General features: G+C 48.9%; 1 protein-coding gene across 1 annotated transcript in view; it reads left to right on the top strand.

Annotated features, from left to right (window-relative positions):
* The window catches only part of Exog (exo/endonuclease G), an 18,536-nt gene extending 12,466 nt beyond the window's left edge, over positions 1–6,070 (top strand). The window contains exon 6 of the mRNA XM_028767347.1: positions 4,018–6,070. Within this exon, the coding sequence (XP_028623180.1) occupies positions 4,018–4,479 (462 nt within the window). The 3' untranslated portion in view covers positions 4,480–6,070. The remainder of the gene's footprint in view (positions 1–4,017) is intronic.
* Positions 6,071–12,962: the final 6,892 nt, after the last annotated feature.

The following is a 12,962-nucleotide window of genomic DNA, read 5'->3' as shown; positions in this document are numbered from 1 at the left end:
CTCTCTCTCTCTCTCTCTCTCTCTCTCTCTCTCTCTCTCTCTCTCTCTCTCTCTCTCTCTCTCTCTCTCTTCAGTTTGAGCAGCCTTACTAGCAGGTGCCTGCTGTGGTGACACAGGGCTGACCGACACGGCTGTTGACCTCCTCCTCCTCCTATATTCATGGATCCTGTGGGTTCCGAACCACCCTGCTTCCTTTTCTCTTCCATGTAATTGGCACTTTAAGGGTGTGGTCTCTTACTGTGTCCCAGGAGTTTTATTTTTGGTCTGACTTTCTTCCTCTCCTTCTGGTCTTCCTGAGGGTGGTGTCTGTCACTAAATGCATTTATCTTAAGAACGTCACTGAAGACACAATAGCTATGACATTGCAAGCAACAGGCTAAGTCTCTTGATTCTTGCCGACTTCTGAACCTGGGATGGCTTTCTGGCTGTCACGGATGTGGTGTTGTTTCTGTCACTGAGAGGGAAGGCAGGAGGCACTCTGGCCAGTGTTTAGGAAATGACCATCTTACATGTGAGTCTGCCTTCGAGCTGTGGTGTGTGCTGTATTTTCCGCTCACTTCCAGTTGGTCAGTTTCCGAGTTTTTTAACCTTGACAAGGGTTCAGGGTTCCTGAGTGTTTTAATAGCAGCAGCGATCTCCTTTGTAAAGCATTTTTGTGCCAAATCTTCTGTGAAAAGGTTTGTTGCTGATGTCCTGATATCAAAAGCTTGGTTCGTGGTAAGCCATACAGAAATCCTTTGTCTGTGTTCAGCTTGATTTCTCGATGTTGGCCTTTAACTGCCCTAATCTGGCCTGAGCCCACGTTTCCCCACTCTACCTCTGCAAAACCTGTCTTCTGAATGATGTCCACTTCAAAAATAGGGCTTTTTATAGGTCTTTATGATTTTGGAATCTTTGCTGTTGTTGTTTTGATCAGAGTCTCATATAGCCCAGACCGGCCTTGAACTCCTTATCCTCCTGCCCTTACCTCAAGGTTATGGGATTATGACTGTGCACCACCATATCGCCTCCTCCACCCTTGTTTTCAGGGTTTCACTATATATAGCCCTGGATGGACCCAAAGGTAACTCACAATTGTCTCCTGCCTTTTGGGATTAAAGGTCTGCTTGTTTGCCTGCCTGCCTTCCTTCCTTCCTTCCTTCCTTCCTTCCTTCCTTCCTTCCTTCCTTCCTTCCTTTTTTCCTTTTTTCTTTCTTTTCAAATCAGTCTGTTGTCATAACAGTTCTGTGAGAGGCATTTGGGGATTGCTGGTGCTGTTTTAGAAATGAAGAAAGGAGTCTGGTTATGAGTTGTAGCTTATGACAAAGTGGAACCTGAGCAGATGTCTGGTCAACTGAGCCTCGTGCTTCAGTGTGGCTGTTCCAGGAACATTGTCTGGCAGTGACTGTCCTCGAGGTCAATGCTTATGTGTATTGCTGAGTTACCTAGAAGGAAGAGAGCCCTAAGTTATTTTAAGATTATTTATGTCTCAAGTTTTTTGTTGTTTTTTGTTTGTTTTGAGACAGGGTTTCTCTGTGTAGCCCTGGCTGTCCTGGAACTCACTCTGTAGACCAGGCTAGCCTCGAACTCTCGAACTCAGAAATCTGCCTGCCTCTGCCTCCCAAGTGCTGGGATTAAAGGCGTGCGCCACCACCGCCTGGCTAAACACTGGGTTTCTTAATTCCAAGCAGGCATGGTGTCTCTTAGGGTTGCTGAGAACAAAGTACACTGACTCAGACAAGGTAACTCAGAAAATGAGAGTGGAGTTCCTTTTCGACTTACCTGTGGGGCAGGCTTGGCTAGAAGAGTCACATGTTGTGGTTCTCAGTAGGATCTCTGTCCAGGATTGAGGTATACCTGTGGGATGGACTGGTGCCCACCATCCCTGATGCCCTCGGGACTGCAGCACTGAAGGTCCGAAAGCTGTCATGAGCTTAAAAACCCCAAAACTATAGAAACAGCACATTATGAAGTAAAGTTGCAAAGTGTAAAATGTCAATCATCTATACCTTTTGCTGTTACTGAAGGAACTCAGTTATCAGTTCTGGCTGGCAGCCAGTGAACTTGACCAGTTAATTATTTTTGAAAATGGCCATTTGTTTGTGGACAAGGAGCCCAGGAGATCGAAATAGTCAAGAGAACGGTATAGGAGGATCCCAAGGTTTTTGTGCTGCAGTGGCATGGAAAGCCCACCAGGTGGCGCCAGGAGTTGACTTACCAACTGGGTCCCCAGCCCCTGTGGGATGATTGCAGTGTTTGCAGCTCATTTCCTACCCCCTTGTGACTGTGGCTCCACAGTAGGTGTGTCCTCAGTTCTGGTCCCCGAGCCCTTATTGTTATTATTTATCATGTTTTAGTATCTGGCCACATAGAACATTTGTCTGTAGGGAAAACCGTGGCAGCCGGTTCCCCCAGCAGATAGTGACGCTGCTTGAGAGCAGAGTTCTGTTGTCCTCCTCTTTCCTTTGTAATGAGATTCGTAGTCCAGGCTGTCTTTGAGCTCTTAAGTGTGTAGCCAAGGATGACCTAGAACTTCTGACCCTCTTGCCTTCACCTGGATGCCAGGATTCCTAGCTGTAACACCTTTATACTATGCTGGAGGGTCAGTGCTAGGCTTGGGGCCCAGAGCATCCTTAGTGTCCTCTGGGGGTCTGCGACCCGAGTGTGAGCAGCGTACCTTCTCACCCATTTGCTTTGATGAACTCGCGTCCTGGTTGCACAAGTCACTCCTGGGGGTGAGAATCTTGAACCTGTGAACAGTGTGGTTTCGTAACCCCCACTCCGTCTGGGCCCTGACCAACCAACCACTTCAGTATATTCAAAGGCAGTTGTTGTAGATCCCTGTGGCAGAGTCTTCCCTGAAGTCCTGTCGTTAGCTGTTACTGTATAACAGACAGACCATGGAGTTCTGGGCTATGTGCGGTGTGGATAGGAGTTTGTAAAAATCAGGGAAAAAATCCTCTTTTGGCTTTCATCTCGATGCCTTATTTGGGCTTCTGACAGGGAATATAATCTGCACTGAACTGTCTAATCAGGAAAGAACCTACTGACGGCAGCAAAGGCCTGCAAGGGGCACTTGGGGCATGCTCAGTTGGGTCTTGTCATTTTAACAGGGACCATTAAGTAAATGGACATTCAGCTTTTGTTTCTTAGACAACAGATGGAGGCTTTTAAGCATATTGGAAGGACATTTGAAGAGGCTTCCTAATACTGTTATTTCATTAATACGGCCAGCCTACAGAGCTGCTTCCTTCTCTGCCTCTGCCTCCCTCACTGTGTGGCCACTTTTCTAAAGTATCCCATCTGACAACGTGATGTGGAAGTTCAGAGTTGGGTAGTCCAGGAGCATTTGGAACTAAGGGAAAGCACTTGCATGTACTGAGCTGTAAAAAGTGAACATCATCAAGGTAATCTAGAAAGTTCTGTTGCTGCCGTGTCTGGCTGCCTCTTCAAAGGGTGTCTGTTGTTTCTTGGGAGTTTAGGCTGTTTTTAACTGTGAGAGCTGGGAGTGCTGAAGCTAGCAATTTTGACTCCTATGTTTAGAGTGTTAGAAGTTCTGACTAGCCAATGGAGAGGAAATGACAGCTCTTTCTCCCACTGGAAGTCCAGGGCTTGCTTGGGCATCCCTTTGTCCTCTGTCCTGTGGACATGCTGTGACCCCTGCCCTTTAGGGGAACATTATATTTTTTTGTTGTTATTTTGGTTTTTCGAGACTGGGTTTCTTTGTATAGCCCTGGCTATCCTAGCCACTTGGTAGACCAGGCTGGCCTTGAACTGGAGAGGCACATGCTTCTGCCTCCAGGTTTCTGGAATTAAAGCCTGGAGCCACCACTCTGCAGAGGTAACAGTATTTTAAAGACTGGTTAGGACTGATCGGTATTCACCTGTTTCCTTTTCCTTAGCAGTTGGTGGAAGGTGTTGGCTACACTGAGGTCGCTTACAGGCCATTTCTTGTAATGCATCTACAAAGTTGTGGGAGCAAATCCTCAGAAGCTGTTGTCACAGCTCAGTGCACTAATCAGGCTGCTCTGTTTTTAGGTGATCGGTGAGGACAACGTGGCGGTCCCCTCACACCTTTACAAGGTGATCCTGGCTCGAAGAAGCCCAGAATCTACGGAGCCACTGGCACTGGGGGCCTTTGTGGTGCCAAATGAACCCATTGGGTTCCAGCCCCAGCTAACCGAGTTCCAGGTGAGCCTCCATGACCTAGAGAAGATGTCAGGTCTGGTGTTTTTCCCCCGTCTGGATAGAACCAGGGACATCCGGAATATTTGCTCTGTGGACACCTGCAAGCTCCTGGGTTTCCAGGAATTCACTCTGTACTTGAGCACAAGGAAGATTGACGGAGCCCGGTCTGTGGCCAGACTGGAGAAGGTTCTGGAAGCTTTGAGGAGCTCTGGGGTGGAACCTGACGATTACTTCCTGAGTCGCTATGGGAAAAAGCTAGAGGAACTGAAGGCTAAGGAGCAGAAGGACACTCAGCTGGAAAAGCAGTCCTAGTGTCTGTCTAGGTGTGCACTGAGCGTCTGTAACGAACAGGCATGCCCTCTCCAGGGAGATGTATTTTAGCAGATTTATTTTCAAGAAATGATGGAATTCTGACCAAAATCTCTCCAAAGACTCACTGACTCAAAACTCAGTTGTTTTCCTTTGCTAGGATCTGAGTTGGCTGAGACGGTTTTAAAACTCCTCTCTTGTCCTGCACAAATAACACTATGATTTAACGTGCTCATGACCCCGAAGTCCTCCCATCTGTCTGTATCAGAGCATCCGATGACTGCTCTTCCTCTGTGCAAACCCTGCATCTGTATCAGAGCATCCGATGACTGCTCTTCCTCTGTGCAAACCCTGCATCTGTATTGGAGCATCCAACAACTGTTCTTCCTCTGTGCAAACCCCGCTGTTCCCGTCTCACCTGTGGGGAAGATGAGGCTCAGAGAACTTTGTATCTTCCTCACTGGTGTTCTACAGAAGTCATCCAGGGTCCTCAGAATCAAGACAAAGTTAGATGAGGGTTTGACTCAAGTCCATACCTCTGTCCACGGCTATTTCTGGTGCTAAGGCCCTCCTGGTGAGAAGAGTCTGTCTCCTCAGAAGAGTGAGCACTTCATTTCTGTGGAAGAAACAGCTGGTCTTTGAAAGATGGAGATACTTTGTAGGTTTAACCAGAGCCTGTGGTTCCCTCCAGGGATCACATAGTACCAGATAAGTGTGTTTCTTGGCTTCACTGGGGCCTTTCTAAAGGAGCCCAAGAAAGTATGTGCTGAGAGTCACCTGGTACCTCTGGTCCTGCTATCTGCTGGGCCAGCACACCACAGGTAGGTGTCACCTGGGCCCAAGGCCCAAACCAGCTCATTCCCAGGGGAAAGAACAGCTGCTTTCTGTGCTGACCTCCAGACTGGTTTATACAGATCTTGAACTGTCCTGAGTACACATAGCCTAGTAGCTTCTGGGCAGAAGGACTTGTCTGAATCTGCCAGTCTGCAGCTGTCTTCCAACCAGTACGAGGGTAATCTTTGTGGCGTTGTGTCTGTCTCTGATAGAAATACCATGGCTTTACAATAAAGACGAGAAGGCAGTGGCTGACCATTTTGCTCCTTCATTTGGATAAAAAGAAGCAGTCGGGTGTAGGACACAGTGGCTGATTAATGCCACTCTGCTTATCTTCCTGTCCCCATTAACTTGTGCCAGTCCTTCTAAGGATAGGAAGCCAAAATGTCACTGTGACCAAAAGAATCTGTTACTCTCTCTCCTCAGAAAAGAGGTGATGGTGGGGCCTGAGTGTTCCTCCAGGAGCCCTGGGAAGGAGGCTGGGACTCCTCCTGGCTGTGTCCCAGGTCCTCACCATGTATCCATGCAGCCGAGCTCTCTCTCCTGTGGCCATGTTCCCCTCCGCCATGCTGACCTGACTTGCTGGTGGCCATGGACTTGCTTCCCATGCTCTCCTCACTCAGGGAGAATCTTGTCTATATCTGTAAGTTTCTGTAGCTTGGGATTTTATTTCCTATGAAAGATGCTACCTGGTCATTGTGAGACAGAAATAAGAACAAAATAAAAAAGACAGTATGCCTAACTGCATTATATATATGTATATGTATATGTATATGTATATTTATTTATTTTTTTTGAATCTGTGTTTTGCCTGTTTGTGTCTATGTATACCACACGAGTGCCTGTTGCCCACAGAGGTTAGAAGAGCTCATTGGATACCCTGGAAATAGAATCACAGATGGTTCTGAGTGTGAGTGTGAATGCTGAGTTCTCTGCAGTTGAATCGGGGTCTTCTGCAAGAGTAGCCATTTTTATGTGTGAAATGTGTATTGATACAACACTGATGCTTGAGTTGTCCTGTGAACATTTTCATTAAGAAACAAACATTTAGAATTTCCCCCGGATCAGGTCAGTGTGGCTGTCCATTTTTCTGGATTCCACTGCAGCAGATTCCTGGGCCTCACTTGAGTATCAAGTGTATCAGAGACAAACGTAACTAGCTCTGAGTGGAATCACTTTCGGTTTGTTACTTCAATGGGTTCCTTCAGGTTCTTGGACTGAGCCTGGACCACTGCCTTCTGGGCCATCTACCCTTCCAGTTCCTGGTCTGGAGAAATGACCAGGTTGGGTGGGCTGTGCTGTGGCAAGTCCCTGTCTGTGGGTAGGGGATATAATCCTTAATCTTTCTTAATTTCTAGTGACATCTTCAAATTCTTTGGTCTCTGAACTAAGGCTGTTGGCCAAAGTTGAGTATAGCAAAGGCCTTACTAAAAGTTACAGAGGTTAGGGAGAGGGATGATAGCACCTGAACCATGTGCTACCATTTCTGCACTTACATCTTAAACAGCAGAGACCTCTGCCCTTCTCTTCAGCCTGTGATGAGTGACCAGCAGGAAAGGCAGTCCGCTCTTGAGGAAATGGCTTCCTGCAGAGCTGTGCTCAGTTTGCAGCCTGACAGTGGTATGATCCTGTGTGCCCTGCCTCATCTGAGAGGGTATTGTTGAGCTCACTCCGTCTGTGGCAGACTTCCTGTTAACAGCCTGTGAATAGCTAGGATCTAACATGTGCCCCACCAACACGCCCCCAGCCTGTGCAGCTTCGAAGGCTGTGGAGTTCTTGGGAGGGATGGCCTGACTGGTAGAAGTAGGTCAGTAGAAGCAGGCTTTGAAAGTTAATCCCCTAACCCCCCTCAGTTCTGGCCTGTGTGCTTTGCTTCCTGTCCCCCATGCCACCATGTAAACATCTCTGGAGACAGCCATTCCTGTTGCTGGGCCTCCCACGCCATGGTGGACTGGAATCTCAACGTTGTTCCCGAAGTTGCCTCTGTCTGGTGATTGGTCACAGTGACAGAAGTAATACACGGGCCACCTCAACTGTGCCCTGTCTATGGTCATTCTTGCTCCTGTGTGGCCCTCACCACTTTACCCTGTTTCTTTTCTGTGAGCCTCTTTCCCACACACCTCTATTTTTAAGCCCTCTGGGTCTCACTCTGGTTTGTCCTGGTGGAGCTGACGAGGCTAGCCTCACACTGGGCATGGCTCTACTGTATTCAGTGTCACATCTAGAAATCAGTCAGCTCCCCAGAGAAGGCCAAGCAGGGGGCTTTGCCCTTTGTCATGACCCTCATGTAATCGAGGACAATGGAATCAGCCAGTCATGGACATTGCCAGTGTGGGGTTAGGGTTGCTCTGGTCTGAGAACACAGTACCTCTAGGGGTCAGTGTGGTCTAATCTCCACAAGAGTCAGCTAGGCTGGGTGGCCACAGCCTCACAGGCAGGCTGTAGCCTGTGGCTTGGCAGCAGAGCAGAGGTTTATCTGTCCAGCAGGTTTCATGTTTTCACTCCATGGAAACTAGTAGCTTCACTTCCCTCAGCCGTGTGTTGAGGAGCGTCAAGCCTACAGAAACGTTGTGTGTGGTGATTGTCCCTTCCTTCACTGTGTTGTCTCATTGGCGCTTCTCTACCCAGAACCATCTAAAATTAATTTGTTGTCCCCCTAAAAGGTAAGTTGAGACATGACAGCTCACTTTTCATACTTGAACTTAATGTAGCCTATGAGTAAGGACATTCTTCCAAATTTCTGAAATATACTATCAGACCAAAAAAAAAAAGTTACCAAAATTTCTGGCAGGTTTGGTACATGTCTGTAACCCCAGCACTTGGGAAGCAGAGGCAAGTGGACCATATCAGCTGGACTGTATATAGAGATTCTGTTTGGAAAAAGAAAATTTATCAAGAATCCATTTTATTATTTCCTATTAAAATTTGCCAAGCTATCCAAAGTACCTTTTTATACTTTGTAAACTCACAGGCATCAACTAAGTTCCATACTGTTGTGTTTTATTAATCTAGAGCAGTGGTTCTCAACCCGTGGGTCCTGGTCCCCAGGGAGGGAGTGGAAGACCCTGTCACAGGAGTCGCCTAAGATCAGCAGAAAACACAGAAATTTACGTTATGAGACATAACAGCAGAATTACAGTTATGGGTAGCAACAAAAATAATTTCATGGTGGGGGGTCACCATGGCACGAGGAACTGTATGAAAAGGTTTTGATTCTGGAGATCTGTTGTGAGGCTGGGGTCTACATTTTAATGAATTATTTTATGTGTGTGGTTGTTTTGCTCATGTGTGTATCTGTGTATCGTGTACATCCCTTGTGCCCAAATTGGTTAGAAGGGACAGATCCCCTGGGACTGGAACCATAGATGGTTGTGGGATGCCGTGTGGGTGCTGGAAACTGAACTTGGGTTCTCTGGAAGAGCAGCCAGTGCTCTTAACCACGGAGTCATCTCTCCAGCCTCAAATTTGCATTTTTTAATTTAAAAAATTGTGTGTATGTGTGTGTGTGTGTGCATGTGTGTATGCATGTGTGTGGGTGCATGTGTGTGTGCATGCACCTGTGTATGGGTGTGAGGATATGCATGCCACACTGTGTGTGTGGAGATCAGAGGCTGACCTCAGATGTCAATCCTTGCCTTCTGCTTTGCCTGAGGCAGTCTCTTGTTGACTGCTAAGTGCACCAGACTAGGCAGCTTGAAAGTTTCGGGAGGTTCTGGCTCTGTACCCCCCTTTTGCCTTAGGCATGCTGTATACAGACATGTGTTGTCATATGTGGCCTTATGTGTGCTGAGGAGCTGGCACTTGGGTCTTCGTGCTTGTGTACCCACTGAGCCGCCATGTCAGCCCTGGAATACGTCATTTAAAAAGAACACTGATTGTGATGAGCGCCAGGCAGGGCTCCAGGCTGTTCCCCGACACCCTCACTTTCCTGGCTGATACTAGCGTTTGCCTGAGGTCCTTTCAGGGTAGGAAACTCACAAAGACATGGGAGCAGCTGACTCTATGTGCTTGTCCAGGGCTCTTCCCAGGAAAGCAGTCAGGAGGTGCCACATTGAGTCCAGGGAGTGGCTGGTCCCTTAAGTGGATTCCAGTCTTTCTCACCGTATACTGGTTCATGTGGAACCCACTCCGACAAGCTACTCCAGGTCTTTCAGCTGACCTGCTGTCAAGTCAGCGCCTCAGCACGCAGTCATACGTCGGTGTGTGGATCACAAGAGAGAGTTCTATATACACCAACTGTTAAGATCCTTGGTACAGTCTCTGCCCACCTCAAACGAGTTCACATTCATGACAGTCCCGTTTCATTTAGCCAACTGACATGTTAGCTGACATGTGCCTCTCAGCTTTAACACCGAAGATTGAATAAGCAGGCCTCCAATGTGTTTGTTTAAAAACAGCAGTGATGGAGACAAAAAGGAGAACCATCTTACACGGCAACCCATATTGTACACCGGGTCATTTCATGTAATTTCATATTTGTTTCCGGGCAAGGTGGATCTCTCTGAGTTCAAGACCAGCCAATGCCTGCTAACATAGGGACTCCCTGTCGCGGTAACATCAACAAAACCAAATCAAAACCAATAATTTATGCACAATACAGAAACAAGTCCCCAGGGCAGTAGTGGTTCACTCCAGAGTAGGGAGAAGGTCTGTCACATCTGTAGGCCCATAGGGTGTGACTGGGTCAAGGCTTTGGAGATAGGGTGTGCTTGAGGTGGGGACCCATCCTATCTTCCTGTGCTTCAGCAGGACAACCTTAGCTGCCACCATCCTTGAGAATGAGGAACCTCACACAGGAACAGAGAGAGGATTGGGTGAGGATTGAACACATAGTATGCAGGTGGTTGAGTTCTTAACAGGGGGTAGCCAGTTACTTATCAGCTTTCGGGTGATTGGTGAAGGTCAGTGAGGTAGAGGGCAGCCTGTGACGTCAAGCTGTGCACCAGGCAGAAGCATACCCGAGCACTGTTCACAGCTCTCAGAGCCCCTTCCCAGGAGAGCTTCTTCCAGGCACCGCTTAGGAGGTACTATGAGAAAACTCAAATGTAGAATCTCCTGGTTTTCTAGCCTGTGGTCTAATGCCTACCCTCTGCCTCCCAAGGTTCTTCAGTAATTTTCAGTTGGTTTCAGTTCAGTCCTTCTTGGATCCACCCATAGCCCCACTAATGTGGCAGAGGCAAACGCATTAGTGTTGACTCCTTTCTGGGGTCCCCATTGAATTTTGCAAATAGTAGTTGGTTAAATGTTTAGGAGTCACCCAACAAGTTAGAGAAACCAGTTTGAGTGAATCCTGTTGAGTCCTGGGGGACCCAGGAAGGCTGGAACGTCTGGGTGCAGTAGACAACGGGCCTATGAGACAGTTGAGTACGGCTGACCCCATCCTGACTCTTGAGGTACATTTTTGTCCCCCCCCCTTCCTCCAAGCTATAGGCTCTGCAGAGTCCCACCTCTAGCCTTTGGGGTTCCTCCCTGGTGGGAAGATGGGACCCAGGCGGTGACTGTGCTGAGCAGGGCCTTCTGAGTGTGGCTTCTGAGGAGTGGGGGGGGAGGGGAGCTAAAGTGAGACCTTCCAGCTGTGTGCAGGTGTGAAGCCCCACCCTCCCTTCTGCCCCCTGCCTGGATCTCAGCATGTGTCTGTTCTAGTCCCTCCTCCAGGCCCATGTCATGCAGGATGAAATGTCCTGCCTCTGCTCTCTCGTCCTTTGTACCTGGATGTCCTCTAGAACTGTAGGGTTGGGGGCAGTAGTGGGCAGTGGCCTGAGTTCCTGGACACAGCTGGCTTTTTGTTCACCATCAGACAGGACAGTGTTCTAGGTCCTTCCACTACTCATAAGAAGCCCCTGCTTACCACTGGCCTTCCGTGCATGTTCCCTGAATCTCCCCTCCCCACCCTCTCACCCCTTGTGGAGAGCCTTAGAGCCCTTGCCTGCCGTTGCCATCTGACACAGTGAAGGAGACCTAATCTAGTTCGTGTACTGAGATGGAACACTGGCCATCTTGTCTCAGGTGAACGGAGCCAGGACAGCATGATATCGTCTGCCATCTTTCCCTGGGTCAGTCTAAAACTCAGGCTGACTACAGGAGATGTGGTCCTTGCTCTCCCTGCACAGAGCCTTTGAGTTGTAGGCTGGGGCTTGAACTCTTCTTGTATGTCTGGTCTGGGGTTAGAACCTCTACTCTAACTCTGGCTTCTAAGTATGCTTGTGATAGGACTTCAGATTAGAGGCACCTCAGTCTCCCTCTGTTAGGTAAAAAGGTGGGTCTCCAGGGTCCCACCCGACTTGGAATCCTTTAGTTGTACAGGGCAGAGCCTTCCTTGGGGGAAAGGCCTGCAGGGGTGGTTTGCAGGGGGAGGCCGCAGGGGCAGAGTGGCTGAGGGCCTTTGAGGAGGTGTGAATGAGGGAGGCAGAGCAGGGCTGGTGTGGACAGCCCTGTCCCAGCTCTATCTCCTGTCTGAGACACCCTCTCCACACCCCAGCCCTGATAAGCAGGTGTGAGCCATGGCCGCCTTGTGACAGGCCCTTCGGCAGGGAGGGTGATGGCGGGGGTCCACTTCACGTCTGAATTCGCTTCAGCATCTTTCTTCCCTCTCATTCCCCGGAGGGACTACACAGTCCCAATGGCACGATATTGTTCCTGACCCTCACCTTGGCTCTAAGATGTGTTTTGTGCTGCCCGACGCACAGTGAGAGTACATCTCCCCCAGTGTTCTGGCAAAGTGCCTAGGAGGGTAGTCACCCCATCCCCCACCCCCAGGGATGGTTCCTGCAGTGACCCCTGTTGCTGGGGCTGGCATATCCAGCATTTCTTATCACCTCAATGACTGGTCCTCTTGTCTCCTCAGTCAGCTGCCAGCCATACAGCCACTCTGTCTGGGTCCACATTTTCCTCTAAGGCCCTAGCCACTGCCCAGAAGGCCATTTTACAGGCTAGTGAGGTGGCTCAGTGAGTTACGGTAGTTGCTGTCAAACCTGAGAAGCTGAGTTCAATCAGTAGGATCAACATGGTAGGAGAGAACCAACCATCACGAGTTGTCCTCTGAGCTCCACACATGATCTGGGGTGTGCGCACCCACACTGTAGTAATACTTCACACATGATCCTGGGGTGTGCGCACCCACCTGTAGTAATACTTCACACATGATCCTGGGGTGTACGCACCCACACTGTAATAATACTTCACACATGATCTGGGGTGTGCGCACCCACACAGTAGTAATACTTCACACATGATCCTGGGGTGTGCGCACCCACACTGTAGTAATACTTCACACATGATCTGGGGTGTGCGCACCCACACTGTAGTAATACTTCAAAAGGTCAAGACCCCTTGTTGGTAGGTTCATGAGAATGGAATGGGCAGAGAAGACTTGGTGAAAGAAATGGATGTTTGGAGCCCTTGAGAAGACAGATCGTGCTGAACCAGAAGCCACAGGAAGCCCTCGGGACTTAGGGTCTATCCAGGTCCCCGTTCCCTTCACTTTAAGCCCTCCAGGCCTTGGAGTGTCCACCTTCTAAAAGCCTCAGGTCTGAAGATTATCTTGATTTTTCAGACTGCAAACCTTCTGTATCAGACAGCTGTGTGCTGTGTGTGCGCATGTATGCCTGTGTGTGTGTGTGTGTGTGTGTGTGTGTGTGTGTGTGTGTGTGTGT

This window comes from Grammomys surdaster, unplaced genomic scaffold (assembly GCF_004785775.1).
Source record: "Grammomys surdaster isolate TR1022 unplaced genomic scaffold, NIH_TR_1.0 172, whole genome shotgun sequence".
In the NCBI taxonomy this organism is placed as follows: Eukaryota; Metazoa; Chordata; class Mammalia; order Rodentia; family Muridae; genus Grammomys; species Grammomys surdaster.
The sequence above is the reverse complement of the archived record's forward strand: the minus strand, read 5'-3'. Positions and strand labels throughout refer to the sequence as shown.